The 22186-nt window shown below is 53.2% G+C and overlaps 1 protein-coding gene across 1 annotated transcript in view; it reads left to right on the top strand.

Annotated features, from left to right (window-relative positions):
- Positions 1-5627: 5627 nt before the first annotated feature.
- Grip2 (glutamate receptor interacting protein 2) overlaps positions 5628-22186 on the top strand; it is a 66500-nt gene continuing 49941 nt past the window's right edge. Inside the window, exon 1 of the mRNA XM_078033399.1 lies at positions 5628-5723. Coding sequence (XP_077889525.1) covers positions 5669-5723 — 55 coding nt within the window. The 5' untranslated portion in view covers positions 5628-5668. The remainder of the gene's footprint in view (positions 5724-22186) is intronic.

Genomic DNA, 22186 nt, shown 5'->3' with positions numbered 1-22186 from the left:
AGAAAATAAAAAGGGCTGGGGACGACGGGGGCGGGGGGGGGCTCAGAAGGAAAGAGCCTCTGAGTTCAGTCTCTGGTACCAAAAAAAAAAAAAAAAAAAATCAAACTAAGCAGGAAAAAAAAAAAAAGATTGTCCTATAAACGTGAGATTTTTAAAATGCCAAACTCTTTCCAGAACAGTCTGTGAAAATCTGTGCGAGGCAAGAGAGGTAAAGCCAAGGCGCTAACACCTCGGTTATGTGCTGTAAATAATCAGAATAACTGCAATTAGGCAGAGAGCAGATTTTACGCATTCCTTACTGTGGGCCAGGCTCCGTGCCAGGCTCTCTCTGTTCACTTCCTCTCCTCAGCAGCTCTAGGAAATGGGGGGGGCTGGTTCCCGACTTACACACCGCAGCTCGGAGGCATAAAGCAGTCGGGAAACTCCACCAAAACCAGACACCTACCCAGGGGCAGAGCGGAGCCTGGCAGCCATTTCTTTTCTTTGGCTCAGGTCAGCCTCCTGCAGATGCATTTTTTGTTTGTTTGTTTGTTTGTGCCAGGAATTGAACCCAGGGGTGCTTAACCACTGAGCCACAATCCCCAGAAACATTTATTTATTTTTATTCCGAGACAGGGTCTCCTTAAGTTGCTTAGAATGTGGCTAAGTGGTCGAGGCTGTCCTCCACCTTGTGATCCTCCTGCCTCAGCCTCCCATTTTCTTCTTTCTTAGGTGCAGGGTCTCCAATGAGGGAGTCACTTCCCGGCTTTCAGCCTCTGTTCTTCCATGTCAAGTGGGACTGGATGAAGAATCAGGTAACCAAAGCTGTTTCCGGGTGCCCCCACCCAGAGGGGTGGCATAAAATTTGCCCACAAATGTGCCAAGATGGAGAAAAATGATGTATCCCAGGATTCCTTGGGGCAGAGTCCTCTGTTGGGGGTGTGTAAAAAAGGTGCACAGCTCTTACCTTGTGTGTGTGAGGCCCTGGGTTCCCTCCCCAGCACTGCCAAAAAAAAAATGTTAAATACTCTTGCATTGCTATAACAAGATGACTGAGATCATCAACTTAACAAGAAAAAAGGGAACAATTATTTTTGTGTGTTTCTTTGATTTGAGCCACTGTTTTGCTAAATCGCTGAGGCTGGCCTCTAATCTGGGAATCCTCCTTTCTCAGCCTCCAGAGCAGTTGGGATTACAGACAGATGCCACGGAGCCTGGCTTCAAGATTTATTTGGACTCCATTTCGGCACTTTCAGTCCACAGGTCACATGGCCCCATTGCTTTGAGCCGTGGCGACACTGTCCATTAAGGAAGGACGGTGCACGGGCTCACCTCAAGGTAGCTTGGGAGAGTAGAAAAGAAAAAAAAAGGAGGGAGATTGAGCAAGGGGCGGGGCCTTCCAGGACACACCCTGGTGGCGTCCCCTTCAGCCGCTGGACCCGCCACCTCCCCATATCCCACAGGTTGGCAACCAAGTCTTCAAAGCCCGCGTCTTGCGGGGCGGGGGGACCATTTTCCAAACCAGAGCCAAAGGAACCCTGGTGGTGGATCCCCTAAATCTGGGGTGAGTCTGAGGTCGCCCAGAATATTCCCACTAAAATGGTCTCAGAAGAGCGTTGCAGCCAGGGGCCGGTGGGCAGCCGGGGCTGACTTGCAGAGGTTGATTCGGACCCCTGGATCGTCTTCTTCCTCCCCTTCCCGACTCAGCGTGGAATAAGGGCGGCACAACGGCCTTCCAAGATGAAGAGTTGCCATGCACCTCAGGTGCCACTGTTTCAAAAGGGACCTGGGGTCCATTTCCCCGGGTGACCACGTGGTGGGGAGGGGAGGGGAGATAAATCCAGTGTCCCCCTTCTCTGGTTGACAGAGGGTGAGAGGGAGGCTCTGGGCCCAGCGCGTTTCTTTCCCTTCCAGAATATTCCGGGAGTCCTTAGCCCTGGCTCCTTGGTGCTGATGACCCCAGACTCAAATGCAGCCCCTGCTTTGGCTCTGCCCCACGGAGTGCGCTTGGACCCACCCGGGTCCCTCCGCCATCTGCATGTCCCCACAGTTGCAGATCGCAGCTCCAAGCCTCTGGGGTGCTGTCTGTCCCTCTCCCCAAGCTCCTTACCGACTTTTCTTCTAGCCACACTTTAAGGTGGCGGCTGAGGATCCCCTTCCCCTGGGGATCTGGGTAGCCTCGTGATTGTGGGGTGAATGAGGGGCTGTGGAGAGAGGGAGAGCTGTACTATATATTGCTAGTCTGGAAAAAGAGCAAAATTTGAGGTTTTAAGGACAGATTCTACTGAAGACATACAGCTTTCACGTCAAGAGCAAGTCCAAAAAAATCATAAGCAGAAATGTCCCAAGTTGGGGACCATCTGTATATCATTCTCCTGCTGAGATTGGATCTTAAATGGCCCTCAAAGGGCCCACGTGTTAAACAACTGGTATCCACCTTGGTGCTATTCAGGGGTGGTGAACCTTTAAGAGGCGGGCTTATCGGGAGGTCTTTAGGTCATTGGGAACATGCCCTGGAAGGAGATTGTGGGACCCCCCCCTCTTTCTTTTTCTGCCCGGCCATGAGGTTGAACAATTGAGTTCCAACATAAGCGCCAGCCGTGACGTGATGCCACAGGCCCAAAGCCCCAAAGACATCCGGTGATGGACCGAAGCGTCCTACATTGTGAGTCAAAGTAAACCTTTTCTCTTTTTAAGTCGACGACCTCAGGTATTTGTTATAGTAACGGAAAACTGACTAACACATCCTCCGAATATTGGTCATCTTCTGACATCGTTCCTCTTACCCTGTCTTCCATCCTTTTGTAAGAAATTTAAGTGGCCTCTGTGTCCAGGCTCCTGACTTTTAGAATTTGCAAACATTAAAAAAAAAAAAAAAAGATTGTTCTGGGAGGCTTAAGTTTAGCTACAGGCAACCAGAAGGCGCTCTGGCATGCACGCTGTCCATCTCCCCCTCCTGCCACCAGGGCCTTGTCCTCTGCTGAAACTCCTCAGCACTGGTCTCTTTGTCTCTCGTGACAGCAATTCCAGCCTGTGATGGTTGGAACAGCAGGAATCTTAACCCTGGAGCTCATCAATCTGGGCAGGAATAGACGCGATTCTAAATTCCGCTGCCGGGGAGACTTATGCCTTGTCAGAAGCGCACGGCCATTAAGAAAGGTTCTAGAGTCAGCACTTTGAAAAGTTGGGGGCTGTGGGCCCATCTACCCCTCCCTCACCCCGATCCCCTGGGCCTGCGCCCTCACTGATGGAAGTTATTAATAATTCAGGATTCATACAGGGCCAGCATGTGACCCAGGGAGGGACTCAGGAGTATGAATAAATGCTAATTTGATCGGTCCCATTGTGGGGACAGTGCTGTGTGTGTGTGTGTGGGGGGGGTGCCTTGAAGCTTGGCAGATCTGAGTTCAAATGCCAGTTCTGCTAATTCCAGATCTGTGACCTTGGGCAAGACACTTAACCTCTCTGAGCCCAGTGTCCTCCTTTGTTACATGAGATTAATTATAGCAGCCTTGAAAGGTGGGGATATCTGACATCACATGATCCTTGATGATCCTTAATTTACAGATTGGGAGTCTGAGGCTCAGAGACAGAGGTGATTTGCCCAAGGACACACAGCTCAACACGGAGACAGCTCAGGATCCTACAGAGATTGCTTATTTTTTTCTCCCACTTTCATAGGAGGAAGAATGTGCTTTGAGACAAGGTCTTGCTAAGTTGCTGAGGCTGGCCTTGAACTTGTGGTCCCCCTACCTCAGTCCCCCTCACCCCTCAGTTGCTGAGATTACAGGTGTGCACCACCACCCCTGGCTTCGCTTTGCTCATATCACTTATAATGCATCTCGGAAATGGCTTCCCACTGATGCACAAAGAACACATTCCCTTTTTATGGCTGCATAGTACTCCATGACCCAGGTTTTAAACACACACACCCCATTTCCATCTCGTTCCTATGGAGAAAGCAAATCTGACTTCTGAAAACAGAAGCTCCCTGCCCCTTTCCTGGACTGTTCTTCCTCAAAGCCTCTGAGATCTGTCTGCCAGCCCAGTTGGGTTGGAATCCTTCCTTAGGTGCAATGTACAAACCTTCTCCCCACCACATCCATCCTTTGCTGTGTGTTCACTGACAGGCCCTACCCCTCTCTGAGCCTCTGTTGATTCCTTTGCAAGATGTAAACCTGTGGTCTCCCACTCAAGGTGGGGAAGGCTCCTGTAGAGGATCCTGGATCCCTTTTGCCTCTGGAAGACCTGAGGCAAGGAAATTCGATCATTCATTCATTGGATCACTTATTTCCACTTTCCTTCTCTCATTAATTTATTTACTAATCTTTTCCCTCCCTCACCCAGTCACATTCACTCCGTCACATTCCTTCGGGGCCTTATCTACTCACTCGCTCATTCATTCCTTTGCTTATTTACTCGTGCCTTCCTGTGCTTCTTCACTCAATCATTCATTCATTTGCTCATTCATTCATTCATTTGCATATTTACTCTTTATTTGCGCATTCATTCTCTCCAATCAGTCATTCACTGGCTTGTTTACTCAATTACTCATTCATCCATTTGCTTTTTCACTCAATCATTAATTCACCTGCTCATTCATTCATTCACTTATTTGCCCATTCACTTATTCATGCATTTTCTCCAATCATTAGTTCATCTGCTCATTCGTTCACTCATCATGTGCTTGTGGACCCACTCACTCATTCATTCACTTATTTGCTTGGTCATTCATTCATTCTTTCCAATCATTCATTCCTTTGCTTCTTTTGTCAAACTTTAATTCCTGCGCTCGCTCATTCATTCATTCGGTTATTTGCCCATTCATTCATTCATTCATTCATTCTCTCCAATCTCACTCATTCGTCTTTTCACTCAATCATTCATTCATTCTGTCCATTCATTCATTCATTCGCTTGTTTTCTCTTTCACTCATTCCTTCATTCTCTCCGATCATTCGTTCATTCGCTCATGCATTCATTCATCATGTGCTTGACCCACTCATTCATTCATTCATTTATTTGCTCAGTCATTCATTCATTCATTCTCTCCAATCACTCATTCATTACTTTCCCACTCAATCATTCATTCATCTGCTCATTTGTTCATTCATTCATTCATTCGCTTGTTTACTCTTTCGCTCATTCATTCATTCTCTCCAATCATTCCTTCTCTCATTCATTCATTCACCGGGTCTTTGTGGACCCACCCACCCAGTCATTCATTCATTCATTCATTCCTTCCTTCCTTCTCTCCTTCCCTCCTTCCTTGTGCATTCCTTCTCTGACTTTGTCACCCCTCCAGCGATCCCTCATCCGCAAGCGGGTCTCGGAGCGGGGGTGCGGGCGGCGGGGTGTCGGGGCTGCGCGCGCACCCCCCCCTCCCTCCCGCCCCGCCCCCGCCCCGCCCCCGCCCCGCCCCCGCCCCGCCCCCGCCCCCGCCCCCGCCCCCGCCCCGCCCCCCGCTCCCGGGGAGCGTCGCTGCTCAGCCGCGGGCTCTGGCGCCGGAGCCGAGCGTCTGGCGGCCGCCCGTGTCCCCCGCGCTCGCTCGCGGCCGCCCATGCCCGGGGCCCGCGGCCGTCCCCTGCGCTGCGCTGCGCCGCCCGGGCCCGCGGGGGCGGGGTCGGGGCCGGGGCGCGGGCCGGGGGCGGGCTGGCGAGGCCGGGTCGGGCCGCAGGGCGGCGGCGGGGATGCGGGGCTGGAGGAGGAACCTCGCGCTCTGCCTGCAGCGGCCGCCGGACGAAGGTAGGACGCGGGGCCGGGGAGCGCGGGCGGCGGGGCGCGGGCCGGGGGACGCTGGGGGACTGTCCCCGCGGGGGGGGGGCGAAGGACGCGATCGGGGGAAGCGCAGCGTCCCCAGAAGGGGACAGCTCCAGGGGTCACCGCAGGACACCCAGGGACGAGCGGAGCGTGGTCCCGGGAAGCCCGCGGGGGGACTCCCAGGGCGCGCGGAGGGGGGGACCCCGGGCAGGGCCACCAGGGCAGAGGGTCCGAACCTCGAAGGCGCGTCCCTGGGCCGGTCCAGTTCCTGGAGCGAGCCTGGGTCGGTGTCGTGGCCACGTGCCTCCTCCCGCGCGGGCCCGGGCTCGGGAGGTGACAGCGCTCGCCGCAGGGGTCCCCTGGTCCCCAGGCTGCCGTCCCCGCGCACCCAACTTTCCCGCGCGCTCCCAGCCGCAGCCCTGCGCAGACCCCGGAGTCCGCAGTTGCTCCAAGTTGCAAAGACGGTGGCGCCCATGTCCTGGGCAGTTGGGGTGACTCGGCTGCACGGCCCCCCCCTGTCCCCGCCTGTCCCTGCCGCAGCGCTGCGACGCAGCCCCCTGTGCCCCGCCATCCCCACTCTGTACCTGTTGTTGGAACCGCCTGGACCCGAGGGAGGAGGAGGGACCCGCGGCCAGGTCCTGCCATCGCCCAGGAAAGTTTGGGTTTGGTGCTCATGACGATCTGCCCGTTGCCATTCGGGGCCCAGGAGAGGTGACCATGACAGCTACCCACATCTTTGCGCACCATGAGGGGCATCCTGGGTGACAGCGACACTACATCCAGCGTGTCCAGGCGCCTCTGCCCTTAACCTTCACAGCCACCCCTCCGGAGGACGCTCTCATTCTTTCCGCGTTACAGGCCACCAGAGAGGGAAAGCCCCTTTCCCAAGGTCACACAGCCTGTAGGTGGCATAGTTTGGATGTCAACCTACGGAACCCAGAGGCTTTGGGTAGTTTTCAGGTCCCCTTCTGGTCTGCCCCGTCCCCAAGTTGGGTCTTTCTGCATCTGATGAGAAAGAGTCTATTTCCAGCCCAGGACAGAATGGGGGGCCCCCAAGGAGACTGGGAGAGCTGGTCCTGACGGTCCTGCCCTGTCCCCAGGGCTAAGTAAGGTCTCTCACCTCTGCCTCTTCTGAAGGCCCAGGAGCAGAGATGGCAGAGGGTTGGTGCCCTGGACGCTGGCTGGCTGGAGCTCTGGGTGGGTGCCCAGGGTGACCTGAGGGAAGAGGGACATAGATAGGACTCTGATCCAGGGGATGGAGCAGGGGTGACATGCCCCTAGTCAGTGAAGCTGTCCCCAAGGAGCAGAGAACATTAAAGAATTCTCAAGGCACCGGGCGCTGGCCACCAACCTGCAGTCTGAGCGCGAGGCTTGCCTTCTGTCTCTTGTTCCAGGGCCCAGGCAGGTGGGGTGCACCGGGGGGTGTGCAAACCCGGGGTGGCATGTTTACCACGCAGTGTGAGCTGTGCAGAGGCCTCCGAGTGACCCACGGGAGGCAGAGGGGTCTTAGGACACCAAGAGGGGCTTCCCCTGCCCTCTCTCCAGAGACGAGGCCACCTCTCCCTCAAGGCCAGAAGAGTCCTCAGCATTTTTGAGTCTTTTCCTGGGAATATCTTCGCTAGACTTGATCCTTGGGCTCAGCACTCAATCACGGTGGTGGCTGGTGCCATCACCCGCGCCGGCAGGAAATGACTATTTTAAAAGAGACACAAATCTCTGGCTTTCTCTGGGCCACAGGGACATGGGTTCCCGTGGGCTGCTCCATCACCGAGCCCTGATTATTTTTGAGACAGGGTCTCCCTCATTTGCTTACAGCCTCGCTTAGTGGCCGAGGCTGGCCTCCAACTGGTGATCCTCCTGCCTCAGCCTCCCAAACCAGTGGGACTTTACGCGTGCACCATGGTGCCTGGCGGGAGGGATGTTTTAAGCAAAACCAGTTCCTCTGAGGACCACGTTGAGTCATTGGGGAAATAGAATGGGCTTGGAGATCAGATGGATGTCTTGGGCACCTCTGAGTGCCAACTGTGTGTGACCTTGGGGATACCACATTTTTTTTTTTTGAGTTTTGGATTTTGTGTGTGTGTGTGTGTGTGTTTTAATTCATAAGATGGCAATGGCAGCCTTGAAGGTCATGATAGGTCTCTGCTAACATGTTAATAGTGCAGGAACCTGCACATAGTAGATGCTCAAGAAATACTAATCCTGAGCCGGGTGCGGTGGCACATGCCCATAATCCCAGCGGCTCAGGAAGCTGAGGCTTTAGGATCCTAAGTTCAAGGCCAGCCTCATCCATTTAGTAAGGCCCTCAGCAACCTAGGGAGATAGATCCTGTCTTAAAATAAGATGTAAAAAAGGGCGGGCGGTGTGGCTCAGTGGTTACACACCCCTGGGTTGAAAGAAAGAAACCAAGAAAAGAAATCGTAATCCTGCTCTTCCTGGTTTTTTAAAAAATCTGCTCTCACTTCAGATGTGGGAAAATGATATGGTGCATTGGTCCCTGGAGAAGGAGGACCCAGGGCGGATTTCCAAGTTGTAAGGGGTCAGCGTATGAGGCTCTCCTCGGTTAGGGTTTTGGGGGAGTGAGTCTTGGCCACACAAGAATGTAGGGAGAGGCGTGGTGGAGGGACTGGGTCTCGCGGAGTCAGGGAAAGCCTCTCTGAAAGTGACTTTTGAGCTGAGAATAAAGAATGAGAAGTCCCAGCTGGGCGCGGTGATCCACGCCTGTCATCCCAGCAGTTTGGGAGGCTGAGGCAGGAGGATCCCAAGGTGAAGGCCAGCCTCAGCAACTTAGAGAGACCCAACTTTAGGAGACCCTGTTTCTAAATAAAGTAAAATAAAACAAAAAGGGCTGGGGATGGGGCTCAGTGGTTAAGCACCCCTTGGGTTCAGTACCTGGGAGAGAGAGAGAGAGAGAGAGAGAGAGAGAGAGAGAGAGAGAGAGAGAGAGAGAGATTTCTAGCAAATTCAGAGCAAAAAGGCAGGGGTGAGGATCAGCTACTGGTCTGCAGGGGGTCATGCCAGGCAGTTTGGCCTGTTGGAGCAGGAAAAAGAAGAGACGGTGGTCAAGGAGGAGAAATGAGAGGCTAGGAGCGGAGGCCCCCGGATGATCCTCCAAGGTAAGATGCCCCTGGGCCTTCACGGCTGGAGATGGTGGATTTCATTCTGGGAGACTTTGCAGAACTTCCCCCGAAAGCCTGGGCCGCCTCCAAAGCTGAGCCAGGTTTTGAGGGATGCCCATGGCGACTGGGCCAGGCAGAGGCAGGACACAAGGCGGGAAGGGACAGAGGTGGGAAAGTCAAGGGATGGCCAGAGGGGGACCTCTAGGGGACCTGTAGGGCAGGAGCTGTCCAGGGTGCTGAAGCGCGCGCCCAGCCTGCTTGGAATCAGGGTGGCCTAGGAGCGCAGGGGGTGTCTGTGCGCGCGCGTCCCCAGCGAGCTGCTGTGTCCCTGTGCCGGTTGCCTAGGAGACAAGGAGGGAAGACGAGGGGGCGCACTTTGATTGGCTCCCGGGCTCCTGCTGCTCATCTGTCGGTGGGAACCGCAGGCCCAGGTTCCAAATGGTCCCCTGTGGGGATGCGGAGCGCAGGGACAGGAGGCTGGAGGTCCCGGGTCCCCCTGTGCGCGCGCGCGTGTGTGTATGCACGCGCGTGTGTGGCTGCCCGTGCGTGCGCACGAACTTGAACAAAGGCGCGTCTGGAGCTCACGTGCTCCCTGCTGGGAAACATCTGTCACCGCCTGCAATCAGGTGGCCAAAGGGGACCCAGAGGCACCCAAGGAGCAGCAGCCAGACTTCTCGGTGGGGTCTCCATCCCTGCCATGGCCACCCCGCCAGCTGATTGGAAAGGTCCCCTGGGGCCTCCAAACAGGCACCTGGAGCTGGGCATGGCGGAAGTTGGTCCCCGTGACGTGGACCATGACGTCAGCGTTGCAGAAGGGCCCCCCACCCCCACCCCAGCCGAGAAGGGGGGTAGGAGCAAGGAAATCTAGGTTTTTTTCCTCCCCCAACTCCCTTCTTCTTTCAAATAATAGTATCCCCTTTTCCTTTTTTTTTTGTGCGTAAAAGGACAAGGAGCCTATGTTCCGATTTTCTTCCAAAAGAACAGCAACCACAGAAACTCAGCAAAGTGTTTCTTTTGCAATTGGTTTGCCACTGCAGTAGCCCGCGTAGGCTGGGAAATTATTTTAAAAATGTTTTTAAGCTGCCTGGTGGCACATGCGCACTTCAGCACCCTGGACAGCGCACCCCTGAGAATTTCCCAGCAGCTCAGGAGGAGGCTGAGGCAGGAGGATCGCAAGTTCAAAGCCAGCCTCAGCAAAAACTGTCTAAACAGTCTCCACCCTGTTTCGTTATTTACGGGAGGAATCTCACACTGAAATACCTCCAGAGACACAAACGATGAGAGAAGGAGCCCCAGGACCTTTGCACTTGCTATCTCTCTCTCTCTCTCTCTCTCTCTCTCTTTTTTTTTTGCAATTGATCTTCTGCTGCTTGGCTCCTTTAGGTTTATGCAATTGTGTCCTCGGCAGAGGGGCCTTCCCTGGCCATTCCATCTAGAATAGCTGTCCTTTAGCTCTGCAGATTTCTTTTCTTCCCAACCCTTTACACTGCCTGACTTTGTGACATACTTTATGTCCTTTTGATCCCCTACTATATAAGTGCCACGAGAGCTACAATCCCCATCGATGTGATTCTCTCCACTGTATCCCGGCTGGCTGACGAGCACATTGCCTGGTATGTAATAGCTGCTCAATAAATCTGAGTGCACTAAACGGGTGCATTGGGCTTGAGGGATAAAGTTGAACCAGAAGATGTAGGACTCATAGGTGCCTCGGCTCAACCTGCCAGATTTTCTGATTTTTTTTTCCTAGAAGAACTCAGGAGCCAGCATATAGTAGGTGCTCACTAAATGAGCCATGAATGGTACAGAGAAGGGAAGGGTAGGAACCAGCCTTTTAATTTAATTTAATTTATTTCGGTAGTAGAGATTGAACCCAGAGGCACTTTACCACTGAGCCCCATCCCCAGCCCCTTTTATTTTTTATTTCAAGTTGGTCTTAAACCAGTGATCCTCCTGCCTCAGCCTACCAAGCCGCCAGGAGGGCAGGTGTGCACTGCCGTGCCCAGCCGAACACAGATTTATTGAGCAGCTACTACATTTTTTGAGCACCTGCTTTGAGTTGGACCTGGGGCTGGCTTTTCCACATCCTTCCTTTACTGTGGCCCGACGATGAGGCTGCTGAAACGACAGTCTGAGCTCCCAGTTTGCAAAGGAGAAATAAAATATAAATAAAAATATATCTTTACAGGCTGGGACTCGGGGCTCGGTGGTAGAGCACTTGCCTGGTACGTGTGAGGCACTGGGTTCAATTCTCAGCACCACATATAGATAAATAAAATAAAGGTCTATCGACAACTTAAAAAAAATCTTTAAAAAAATATAGATTTACAGATTTCTTCAGCTCTGGCAACTCAGTGAGGCCCTCAGCAACTTAGCAAGACCTTGTCTCAAAATAAAAAATAAAATAAAATAAAATAAAAAGGACTGAGGATGTGGCTCCGCGGTTTAGCACCCCTGAGTTCAGTCCTTGGTACAAAAAAAAAAAAAAAAAAAGCACAAGTTTCAAAGACCTGCCACAGACCACGTGGGGCAGTATTTCTGACGGTGCATCACTGATAAGGAATAATATCCTGTGCACATAAAGATCTCCTGCAAATCAATAAGAAAAGATAAGCAATCTAAGAGGAATGGTGAGAGATGTGAGAAGAAAGTTATTACAAGGAGAAACTCAAATGGCCAAAACAGGATGAAAGATGGAGAATCTCACCCTTTCAGGGGATCGTTCTGCGAATGCTCGGAAAAATGCTCATAGCCCCCACGGCACAATATCAGTTTTAGGAGGAAATTAAAAAAAATCGTGGCGGGGGTGGCGGTGCATGCCTGTCAACAACCAGCGGCTCTCGGGAGACTGAGGCAGGAGGATCACGGGTTCAAAGCCAGCCTCAGCAACTCAGTGGCACCCTGTCTCTAAATAAAATACCCCCCAAAAATAAAATAAAATAAAATAAAATAAAATAAAATAAAATAAAAAAGGGCTGGGGATGGGGCTCAGGGGTTAAGCACCCCAAGGTTCCATCCCTGGTACAAAAAAAAAAAATTGTAGCACCTCTTCTTGGTTGTGACCTTGGGAGAAACGGACGCGCATGTGCAGTGAGTGGGAAGCGAATTAGACAGCTACCTGTGGAGCTAGAAAGTGCTGTAGAGAGACACTCTTTGACCCCGTTGGTCCTTTCTGATGTCTATTCTAGGGAAACATCGACTAGATGCTGGAAGCCCAGGAGGGGAACCCCGTGTGGGAGGGTAATTGATTTGGGGGGTGAGAAATGAATTCTTCCCTGAAGACAGAGCGGGGTGCTGAATCTCACAGGGAGGCTAAATGAACAACGAGTCCCCTTCAGTGGGTGGGAAGGGACCCCAGGGGGTGAGGCCAGGAGGAAGGACCCTCCCTCTGAGCTCCTTTCTTCTGGCTCTCTCAGGCTCCAGGTGGGGAGGACAGTCTCCAAAGGAGGGAGGGTCAGCCCAGGGCCCCAGGGGAGGCCGGGGAGCCTGAGACCCAGGACGTTAGTTAGGTCCTGCTAACTGGGGATCTGCTTTTGCTATATTTTCTGCTTCTCCTAAGTATAAACCAGGCTAAGCGCAGACCTCCCTCTGTGCGTCTTGTGGCTATCGCAGCCACAGAGGCCTCTAGGAACTCTGCGCTCTGGACCCCAGAGGTTCAGCTTGCCGGCCTCCTGAGTGGGGGTGCAGAGGCCACACCCAGGCAGCCTTGTCCGGAGGATGATGGGAAAAAAAAATTTTGAGGCGGTGGTGCTGAGGATTGAACCCAGGGACACTTTACCACTGAGCTACATCCCCACCCTTTTTATTTTTCATTTTGAGACTGGGTCTTGCTAAGTGGCTGAGGCTGGCCTCCAACTTGTGATCCTCCTGCCTCAGCCTCCCAAGCCGCTGGGATTAAGGTGTGCACCACCACATCTCATTATGTTAATGAGGCAAAGAAGGTGATGCTTAGGGCTGGGTCCTAGGGAAAGGGATTAGGTTTACATAAGGTCATTAGAGTGGACCTCCATTATTGAACCCTGTGGCTTTGGGATGCAGGGACAGTAACCAGACACACACACGCATGTACGCATGCTCCCTCTCTTGCCTTGGGATGCTCTGCAGCACCTCAGGAGTGGACCGTCCACCCTTCTATTGGCCTTCAAAATTCCATAGTCCTTCCTTTTCTGTTTCTAATAAAAAAAATCTTGTAAAATGCTCATTGGACATTTAAACTATATTAATAATTAAACACAGCAACATGAATTTAAAAAAAAAATTGCAATGCCCCCCCTCCCTTTCCACCCAGCCCTGTTCAGTACACATTTCTCAGGCCTCTGACTATTGTTTAAAAAAAAATAACGGTAACCACCGGGCGCGGTGGTGCATGTCTGTCATCCCAGCAGCTCAGGAGGCTGAGGCAGGAGGATCGCAAGGTGGAGGCCAGCCTCAGCAACTTAGTGAGACCCTCAGCGACTCGGCGAGACCCTGTCTCTCAATAAAATATAAAAACGGGCTGAGGATGGGGCTCAGGGCTTAAGCATCCCTGGGATCAATCCTTGGTACCAAAATTTAAAATTTAAAAAGAACAGTAACCTTCTATACTAAGTGATTTTTTTTCTTAAGATTCAACATGAAATTGTTAAATGTGGAGACCATTTTGATAATAAAAGGTAGAGATGAAGGAAAATACTACAATCATCCCATCCCCCAGGGCTCTCTGGTATATCCCCCTCTAATGTGTTTTGTTGGGGGAAGGTTATTTTTTGTTGTTGTTGTTGTTATTATTATTATTATTATTGCCCTTAGTACACATGTGGTTTTATGTTTTGCTTTCTCTCTGCTTGGCAGCCCAGGGCCAGCACGTCCCTGGATTATCCAAAAAATCTTCCTGTTGCAGGGCTCCGCCTCGGGTGGCCTTGCTGGGGATGGTTAATTACCGGCTCCCCTATAGCTGGACAGCAAGGTTGTTTCCCGCCTTTTGCTTCCGTACGTAAGGCTTCCGTGAGACCCCGCTTCCCGCAGCTGCCGTCAGCCTGCGTAGGCGTCCCCCCTGCAGATGTTATTTCTTACACTTGTCACTTTAATAGTCACATTATCTCTTGGAGTGTTGCTGTTCCTCCTGCTCCTCCTCCCTCCCCCTCGGGAAAGGGATCTCCTACCACCCACCCAGGGATTGAGCCCAGGGGATGCTTCACCCCTGAGCCCCGTCCCCAGCCCCTTTTTATAGCTTATATTTAGAGACAGGGTCTCAGGGCCTCGCTAAGTGGTTGAGGCTGGCCTCCAACTTGCGATCCTCCTGCCTCGGCCTCCGGAGCCACTGGGATGACAGGCGTGGGCCACCGCCACACCCAGCAGTCACAGCACTGTGGATGCAGGAAGCTGACTTCCAAGGGGGAGAGAGAAGATTGTTGTCCCTGTGACCTGCCTCCCTCCTACCTGGGTCCTGGCAGCTGATTCCTACCCTTCTCCGTTGATTCTATAATTAACTAGTTTGTACCGGTCACTGCCTAAGCATGTGTGTGTGTGTGGGGTGAGCCCTAAAGGACCAGACGGGGCCTCTGGGCTCAGGGAGCAGGGGAGTGGCCATAACAGGGGGACGATTAGCTAAGAGTTCACACAGGACTGGGCCCCGGTCATCCCAGCGGCTTGGGAGGCTGAGGCAGGAGGATCGCAAGTTGGAGGCCAGCCTCAGCAACTTAGCGAGGCCCTAAGCAACTCAGCGAGACCCTGTCTCTAAATAAAATAGAAAAAGGGCTGGGGATGAGCGGCAGCAGCCACCCCTGGCCATTGAGGCCACCTCCGTGCTCCAGCAGCAGGAGAGGATGGGGCCAGGCTGGGGGGCTGACAACAGGAGGCCAACACATGACCCGAGCCTCTCTCCCTTCACTTTGCATCCGCTGTCCCTCCCTGTCACCTCTCAAGGCTGAATGGACCTTGGGTTTCCTCCTCCTTCCCCCCAGGGAGGTGTGAGGAGCGAGCGGGGTACCAGGGGGGGTCACCTAGCGGGTGCCATATCGCCCCTGTCTCCTTACCATCACGGCTCAGGAAGGGAGTCAGGGACTGAGATGCGCTGTCCGCCGGATTTCCCTTGGGGCTGCTTACGGTCCTCCTTCAAGTCTAACCTGCTTCCTTCTTGCTGCAGGTCACTTGAGTTCCCTGGGACAGTGGCCCTGGGCCAAGGTGGCTCTGCACATCTAGGATCTCTCTTTCCCCCAACTCCCTGGATCCCAGAAAGCGGGTCCCCCTGAGTCTGCGTTGGCTTTGAACCGTCCCCATGTGAGAAACGGTCGGGTTGTGCCTGCCTCCGACAGAGAGATTCATGAAATCAAATCTCTTTAATTTTTTTTTTTAACTCATGTTTGTTTGAAGGGAGAGGAGGAGGTGGCAGGTGGCCCCTTGGGGACAATCAACAGCAATTCAATTGGATTCTGCTCTTAATTGAATGCAGAGTCCCTTCAGGGACCCAGAGGCATTGAGGCCACAAGGCAGGGCCCTCGGGCAGGAGCTTCATAAAAGATTCAGGGCCCAGCTGAGCCTGCAGGCTGCTGGGCTCAGCCCCCTGGGCTCTGTTTTCACAGTGGGGGAGGCAGGTGGCCCAGGACTCCCGGCAGTTTAAAGGCTGTGTGTCTCTGGGCAAATCACCACCCCTCTCTGGGCTTGTGGCACCTTTCCATATCTTGGCTCCTCCCCTACCTCATGATCCTGGGGTGGCGGGGCATTTTCAAAGCCTCTGTGCATCTGGGAGATCCTTCCTTGCAGTCTACATCTCTCCCACCCAAATATTTGCTCCATTTTACAGAGGAAGAAACTGAGGGTCTGAGAAGTCCGCTGATGTACCTGGCTTACCCAACCCGTCTGGCACAGCCAATGGGGCTCCCGGGGCCCCTTCATAGAGACAGAAACCTCCAGGTGGGGTTGAAAGACACTCAGGATTTGGATGGGTGGTGATCTGATTCTCCGCACAACCCCATGGGGTGGGGGTGGGGAGACTGCATTGTTAGTATTTTTATTTTCCCTTCCAAGTAAGAAGAGCCAGAAGAATTAAGGAAACCTACGCACACCCCACATAAGGAGTGCCAATCCGGCTGCCAATCTCTTCTGGCCCAGCCTTTCTTCCCACCACATCCCGGAACTTGCTGTGTGACCCCGAGCAAGTGACCCAACCTCTCTGAACCTCCGGAGCAAAGATGACGTTTCGCCCACCTTTACCAGGTGGCTGGGAGGATCAGACATTGGCAAATGGCCGAGCACAGTGCCTGGCTTCCATTTCCTCTGTGTGTGTGTGTGTGGTGTGTAAGTGTGTGTGTGTGTGTGAGTCCAATTCTAGGGGTGCTCAGCCGGTGGAGGGAATTCTCCTAAAAATGTGCCCCTCCTCCTTGGAGGTCCTGGGCTTTGCTGGCGTCCACCGTCCCCATGGAGGAAGAGGGAGGGAATCTTGGCATGGGCTGGTGGCTGCAGATGGCAGACGGCTCATGTATTTACTTCTGCCTAATAAATATGCATGACATAGAAATAAAATATCTCACGACGGTCCCTCTGCGCCTGGATCCAAGCAGGCGGTGACAGTCGGCAGCACGGCTTGCGCGTGCGGGGAGAGTCTGGCGACGAGGGTAATGAGCTCATTATTCCTGCTTTAACCCAATTCCCTGCCACACATCCAGAGGTTGCTCAGAGGCCCCGGGCTTCCCCTCCCTGTGCACCCCCAGCTGAGCTGTGGTTGATGAAGACCCCCCCCTGAGCCTTTGGCTTCTCTCTGAGGTGGGTGAAACCAGCCTGCACTGTCCAGTGACTGGTGGCCCCCCTGTCACTGTGGCTGCTGAAAGGCCCCCCCTATTCTGGAAGTCTCTCCAGACCTGCCAGCATCAGATGGGTAGACCAGAAGGACAGAATCAGCAGAAGGGATGACTATCAAAAGGGGGACTTATTAGGCTGGCTTAGGTGACCAGGAGCTGGAGGGGCCACCGTGGCCAGTCTGCAGGCGGGAGGACCCCGCAGCTGAGGCCCCAGAACCGGGGGGATCAACCAGGCTGCATCTGGGGGGCCCTTTCTTGGTCTGTAACTTTTATTGAATCCAAGCCACCATCCTATTGGATGATGCTTCCCAGGCTCAGGGAGGGTCTCCGCTTCCATTGGCTCTCCCACATGCCAATCATTCCTAGACACGCCTCCATGGACACACCCCCTTCCCCTTCAGCATCTCTGAACCCAGTCAAGGGGATGGTCCAGGTGAGCTCCGCCACGTTAACTGGGCAGCTACTGGGGGGCCCGTTCTTGCTGTAGGACCTGGGGTGGGGGGTGCTTTGGGGAATAGGACTTTGGGTGCTAGGCCACAAGAAGTTAAAGCAGGTGACAATTCTGGCTTAGTTCTTTTTTTTGGAGGGGGTACTGAGGATGGAACCCAGGGGTGCTCAACCACTGAGCCCCCATCCCCAGCCCATTTTTATATTTTATTTAGAGACAGGATCTTGCTGAGTTGCTTAGGGCCTTGCTAAGTGGCTGAGGCTGGCTTTGAACTCACAATCCTCCTGCCTCAGCCTCCCGAGCTCCTGGGATTGCAGGTGTGGGCCACCACACCCAGCTCTGGCTTGGGTCTTGACCATGTCAAATATTTACTAGCCTTCCCTTCCTCCTTTCCCCTGACCTTATGCCTTCTTACTCTAGTGTGATTCTAGCACTCATGGTCAGAAATCTCCAGGGCAGGCCAGGCAGGCTCCCGCCAGGTCTATGCTTGAATCTTTCCCGCAATCTATGTGTGAGGGTCAGATATTGCTAAAACATCCAACCCTGAAGGACTTTGTGACTTGGGCCAAAGATCCCTTCAGATCCATCCCAGTGTAAACAAGTCCTGTGGGTGACCTCTGATTTAGCATAGGCTGTCCATGAAGGTCTTGTACCCACAATATATAAAGAGCACCTACAAATCAACAAGAAAAAGGCAACTCAATAGAAACATTGAGCCACAGACTTGAGCAGTTGCTTCACAAAGGAGCCAGTCCAGGTGGCCAGTGGGTGTATGGAAAGATGCTCCAATTGCCTCTCGTCTCTCCTTCGGGGAGATACAACTGCAAGCCACAGCGGGACACCTGCCAGGAAGCTGATATTTTGGTGAAGCTGTGGGGTGCTCATGCCCTGAGACTCGGAAGAGTCCCTGAGAGATGAGAAGTGACATGGTTTCCTGTTCCCCTGGTTGGCATCTCTCTCCTCTCCCTGAGTCTCTCCTCTCCTCCTGTCTATTTCCAAGCTTGCAAACACCAGATCCCAAGACAGAAGCCAGCCCAAACCCTATCATGCGAGCCACAGCCATCCATTCCTCCCCATCCCTTTCTGGGGAGGCAGGTAACAGGCTGGCAGCACTTGGTTAGAAGTGACAGAAACCCCACTTCAACTGGCCCGAGCAAGAAAGAAACCGTCTTGGCTTCAGGAAGGGCTGTATCAAGAGTCCTCCAGAGAAACAGAATCCGTCCACCAGTCAATCTACTTACCTATCATGTCTGTTATATGGGTCTATCTCCTGTCTGTCTGTCTTTCTATCACAGCTGCCTATCATATCTATGTGTCTATTTCCTGTGTCTGTGTGTCTATCTTCATCTCCCATTGAAATTAATTTTAAGGACCAGGCTCACGTGATTCTGGCGCTCATGGTCAGAAATCTCCAGGGCAGGCCCGGCAGGCTCCTGCCAGGTCTCTGCATTGCAGTACTGAAAGTGGTTCTTCCTTCTTTAATGAACTTTAGTCTTTGCTCTGAACACCGTCCACTGATTGGGTAAGGCCCACCCACATTCGTGAACGGAATCTACTGAACTCCACCTCCACCGATTGAAAAATGTAACTGCATCTAAATAAATCCCTTCCCCGTCACATCTGGGCTTGGGTTTGGCCGAACAACTGGACACTCCAGCCTGTCTGAGTGGACGCAAAATGAAGCAGAGTTATTTATTCCACAGGGCGAGGACACTCAATGACCTGTGACTGTCTCTTTCCTACTTCAAGGAGGCGGGGCCTCACGGCGTCCACAGCGGGAGAGGAAGGGAAGCTTCTTGGGCGTGACTGGCCTCTGCCCTGGGTGCCCCAGCCCCCACCCTGCAGGGTCCCCCCAGCTGGCAGGGACACAGCCCCTGCGTGCTGCCGGAAGTCCCACGTTGGAGCCAGCAGCCTGATTGAGCCCTGGCAGGTGGTAATTTAGCCCCCAACCACTGTGTCCCAGGGTGACATTGAATGACACGAGAACCACAGTAATTAGGGACAGAGGAGAGAGACCATCAAGCATGCGCTGGACAGGCTCAGCCCACTGCTCATTCTGGCCCCCAGCAAAGCCATGGCGTGAAGGGACACAGGGTGCCAGCTGCTTCTGCTCGGTGGCATCCTGGAGAAGCTGACATCTGAGGAGGGCTCCCTGCACTCCTAGTGTTCAGCTCAGAGCTAAGCCCAGAGGAATGTTCTAGAACCCGAGCCTCAGGGAGGGAAGCCACCTTGGCCTCTGCTCTGGGTGCAGGTTGGCGTGAGGCCAGAGCTGTGGCTGTCTCACTTTCATGGTGGCATCCCCACCAAACCTGTGCCCTGGGTGGTGGTGGTTGGCATTTGGGGACCAACCACCGACATCCCCCGAATCCCTCCCGTCTGGAAAGGACTTTTAGTTTGACGTGGGGCCTGCACGTCCGTATCAGTCAGCTTCCAGTTGCTGTAACAAAATCCCTGAGGTACTTTACTTTGTAAGAGAAAAGGTTTGTTTCTTCTGGCTCATGGTTTTGGCTGTTGTGACCCAAGACGGAGTGGCCCATGGTTTGGGGGTCACTGTCTATGAGGCAGCATGTCATGGAGAGGATACATGGAGCAAAGCCAGTCACTTCACCAACCAGGAAGAAAAAAAGAAGAGGAGTCTGGGGTCCCACAGTCCATTTCAAAGACATGCCCCTAGCGACCTAAGGCTGTCCCCTCAGGCCATACCTCCTAGGTAACAGCATCCCCCTGGGCCAAACCTCAACACACAGGCTTTAGGGGGACATTCAACATCCAAAGCATCACAGTCCAGCAACTTATCTCCTCACGCAGAGGCCCTTGAAGTTGACAGAAACGCTGGGCTGATGGCTTAGGCAATGGCCCGAAGGTGGGACAATCTAGACAAAGACTAGGACACGGGGACCAGTAGGTAGACACTGCTTTTTGACTCTGCTGAGCAGCCCCGAGCTAAACCTTCATCTCACACGTTGTCTTAGTCTGCTTTCCGTTGCCGTAACAAAATACCCGAGGCTGGGTGCTTTGTAAAGAAAAGAGGTCTATTTGGCTCCATGTCTTAGAGATCAAAGAACCTGGTGCTAACACCTGCGGGGCTCTGGTGAGGGCCTCATGCAGATGGCGTCACAGTGGTGTGAGAGGGTGCAGAACAGGCCAGAGAGTCACAATGACCCAAGTAAATTGTCCATGAAGCCCCACCTCTTAGAGGCTCCAACCTTTAATACTGCCACATTGAGGACCAACTTTTCTTTTTTGGTACCAGGGATTGAACTCAGGGACATTCACCCCTGAGCCCCGTCCCCAGCCCTATTTTGCATTTTATTGAGAGACAGGGTCTCCCTGAGTTGCTTAGGGCCTCGCTTTGGCCGGCCTCCACCTCGCGATCCTCCTGCCTCAGCCTCCCGAGCTGCTAGGGACAAACCACGTCGTGCGTGCCTCTCTTGGTCTCCCTGTCGCCTTCTCTCTTTCTCTGAATCTTTCCTCCTTTGTCTTCTTTTTCCAGACTCAGGGACATGTGTCCCTGTGTCCCAGATTTCCTAAGAAATAAACACGGGCCAATTTGTCTCTGATCCAATTCCCCCCCTCCCCACTGCTAGTCGGAGTAATCGACACGAAATAAAACTGACATTGGCTAAAACCGTGCACGGTAAAAATAGCCATCGATCTAAAAATTGACGAGAGAATCAGGTCTCCATGCCAACACGAAGTTGTGCGGGGAAAAAAAAAAAAATCTGTCCAAGGAGAATGGGAGTTGGCAGAAATAATAGCCCAGCAGGGGAATCCGCCGGGAGTGAAGTATTGAAGTTGTGCACAAAGTCAGCTACAATCAGCCTGATGGATGAAGCAAATCTCCATCACAGATTTTAATTAGGAAAGAGCTGATCTCCACCCAACGGACTGTAAGAAAGCAGAAGAAAATGGGGAAAAAAACCCTAAAAACACGAAAGAAAATCTCAGAAGTGACTTTGAAGTCGATTCATCAACAAGTGGCCTCCACGAGGCTCAGGCCAGAACCTGCTTGCTGCTCATGGCTGTCAGAGTTGGCGAGCTGGGGACAGTCGTATTTGACATGCCCTTGGCTTGGACAGTGGCCTCAACAGAGCCACAGCACTTGGGAGAAAAGTCGGTCCCTTTATCAGTCAATCCTGAGTGAAGGAGGCTGAGGCAGGAGGATCGCAAGTTAGCGGATCTGAGGTCAGTTAGGGACACCTGGGCTCACGTGAGCTGTGGAGCCAGGCAGCCTGGGTTCAAATCCCATCCTCAGCCAGCGAGTGCCATGGGGCACGTCTGTCATCCCAGCCCCTCGGGAGGCTGAGGCAGGAGGATCGCGAGTTCAAAGCCAGCCTCAGCAACTAAGGTCATTTGCTGAAGTTCCTAATGGCTCTAAGTTGAATTTGATTTTTCTTGATTTGTGTGTGTGTCTGTGTGTGTGTGTGTGTGTGTGTGTGTGTGTGTTGGGAGGTGCTGGGACGGAGCCCGGAGCCTCGTGCCTGCTCAACACGGCCTCTACCCCTGACCTCCACCCCCAGCCTCTGAATTGAATCGAATTGTAGCCAAATCCATCGCACAGAATGGTGTGGGCTTTGCGCAGGATGACACTTGGTCCAGACGGGACTTTAAACAAATGTGAAATCCCTGGAGCACAGTCCAATTACCAGTTGCTTTCACGGCCCCCAGGCCCTTTGATTTTGTGATAACTCTGTTTCTTTTTCTTTTGGGGGGTGTAGGGGTGTGGGGGGGTGGTACCGGGGATTGAACTCAGGGTCACTCGACCCCTGAGCCCCGTCCCCAGCCCTATTTTGCATTTTATTTAGAGACAGGGTCTCCCTGAGTTGCTTAAGGCCTCGCTTTGGCTGAGGCTGGCCTCCAACTTGCCATCCTCCTGCCTCAGCCTCCCGAGTCGCTGAGATCACAGGCGTGTGCATCCCGGCGCCGACCTTCGCAGGGCTCTTATTCGAAACCCAAGTCAGATCCGTCCTTTCCTGTGCCCCACAGCCTTCCGTGGTCCTCGCTTGACCTGACACCTCCTGCCACCCCCTAGCTCACTCGCCTCCAGCCACGCTGGCTTCCTGGCTGGGCCTCACCACACACCAGGCACGGACCTGCCCCAGGACC

The sequence above is a fragment of the Ictidomys tridecemlineatus genome, chromosome 16 (genome assembly GCF_052094955.1).
Source record: "Ictidomys tridecemlineatus isolate mIctTri1 chromosome 16, mIctTri1.hap1, whole genome shotgun sequence".
Lineage (NCBI taxonomy): Eukaryota > Metazoa > Chordata > Mammalia > Rodentia > Sciuridae > Ictidomys > Ictidomys tridecemlineatus.
This window is presented reverse-complemented; position numbering and strand designations above follow the sequence as displayed.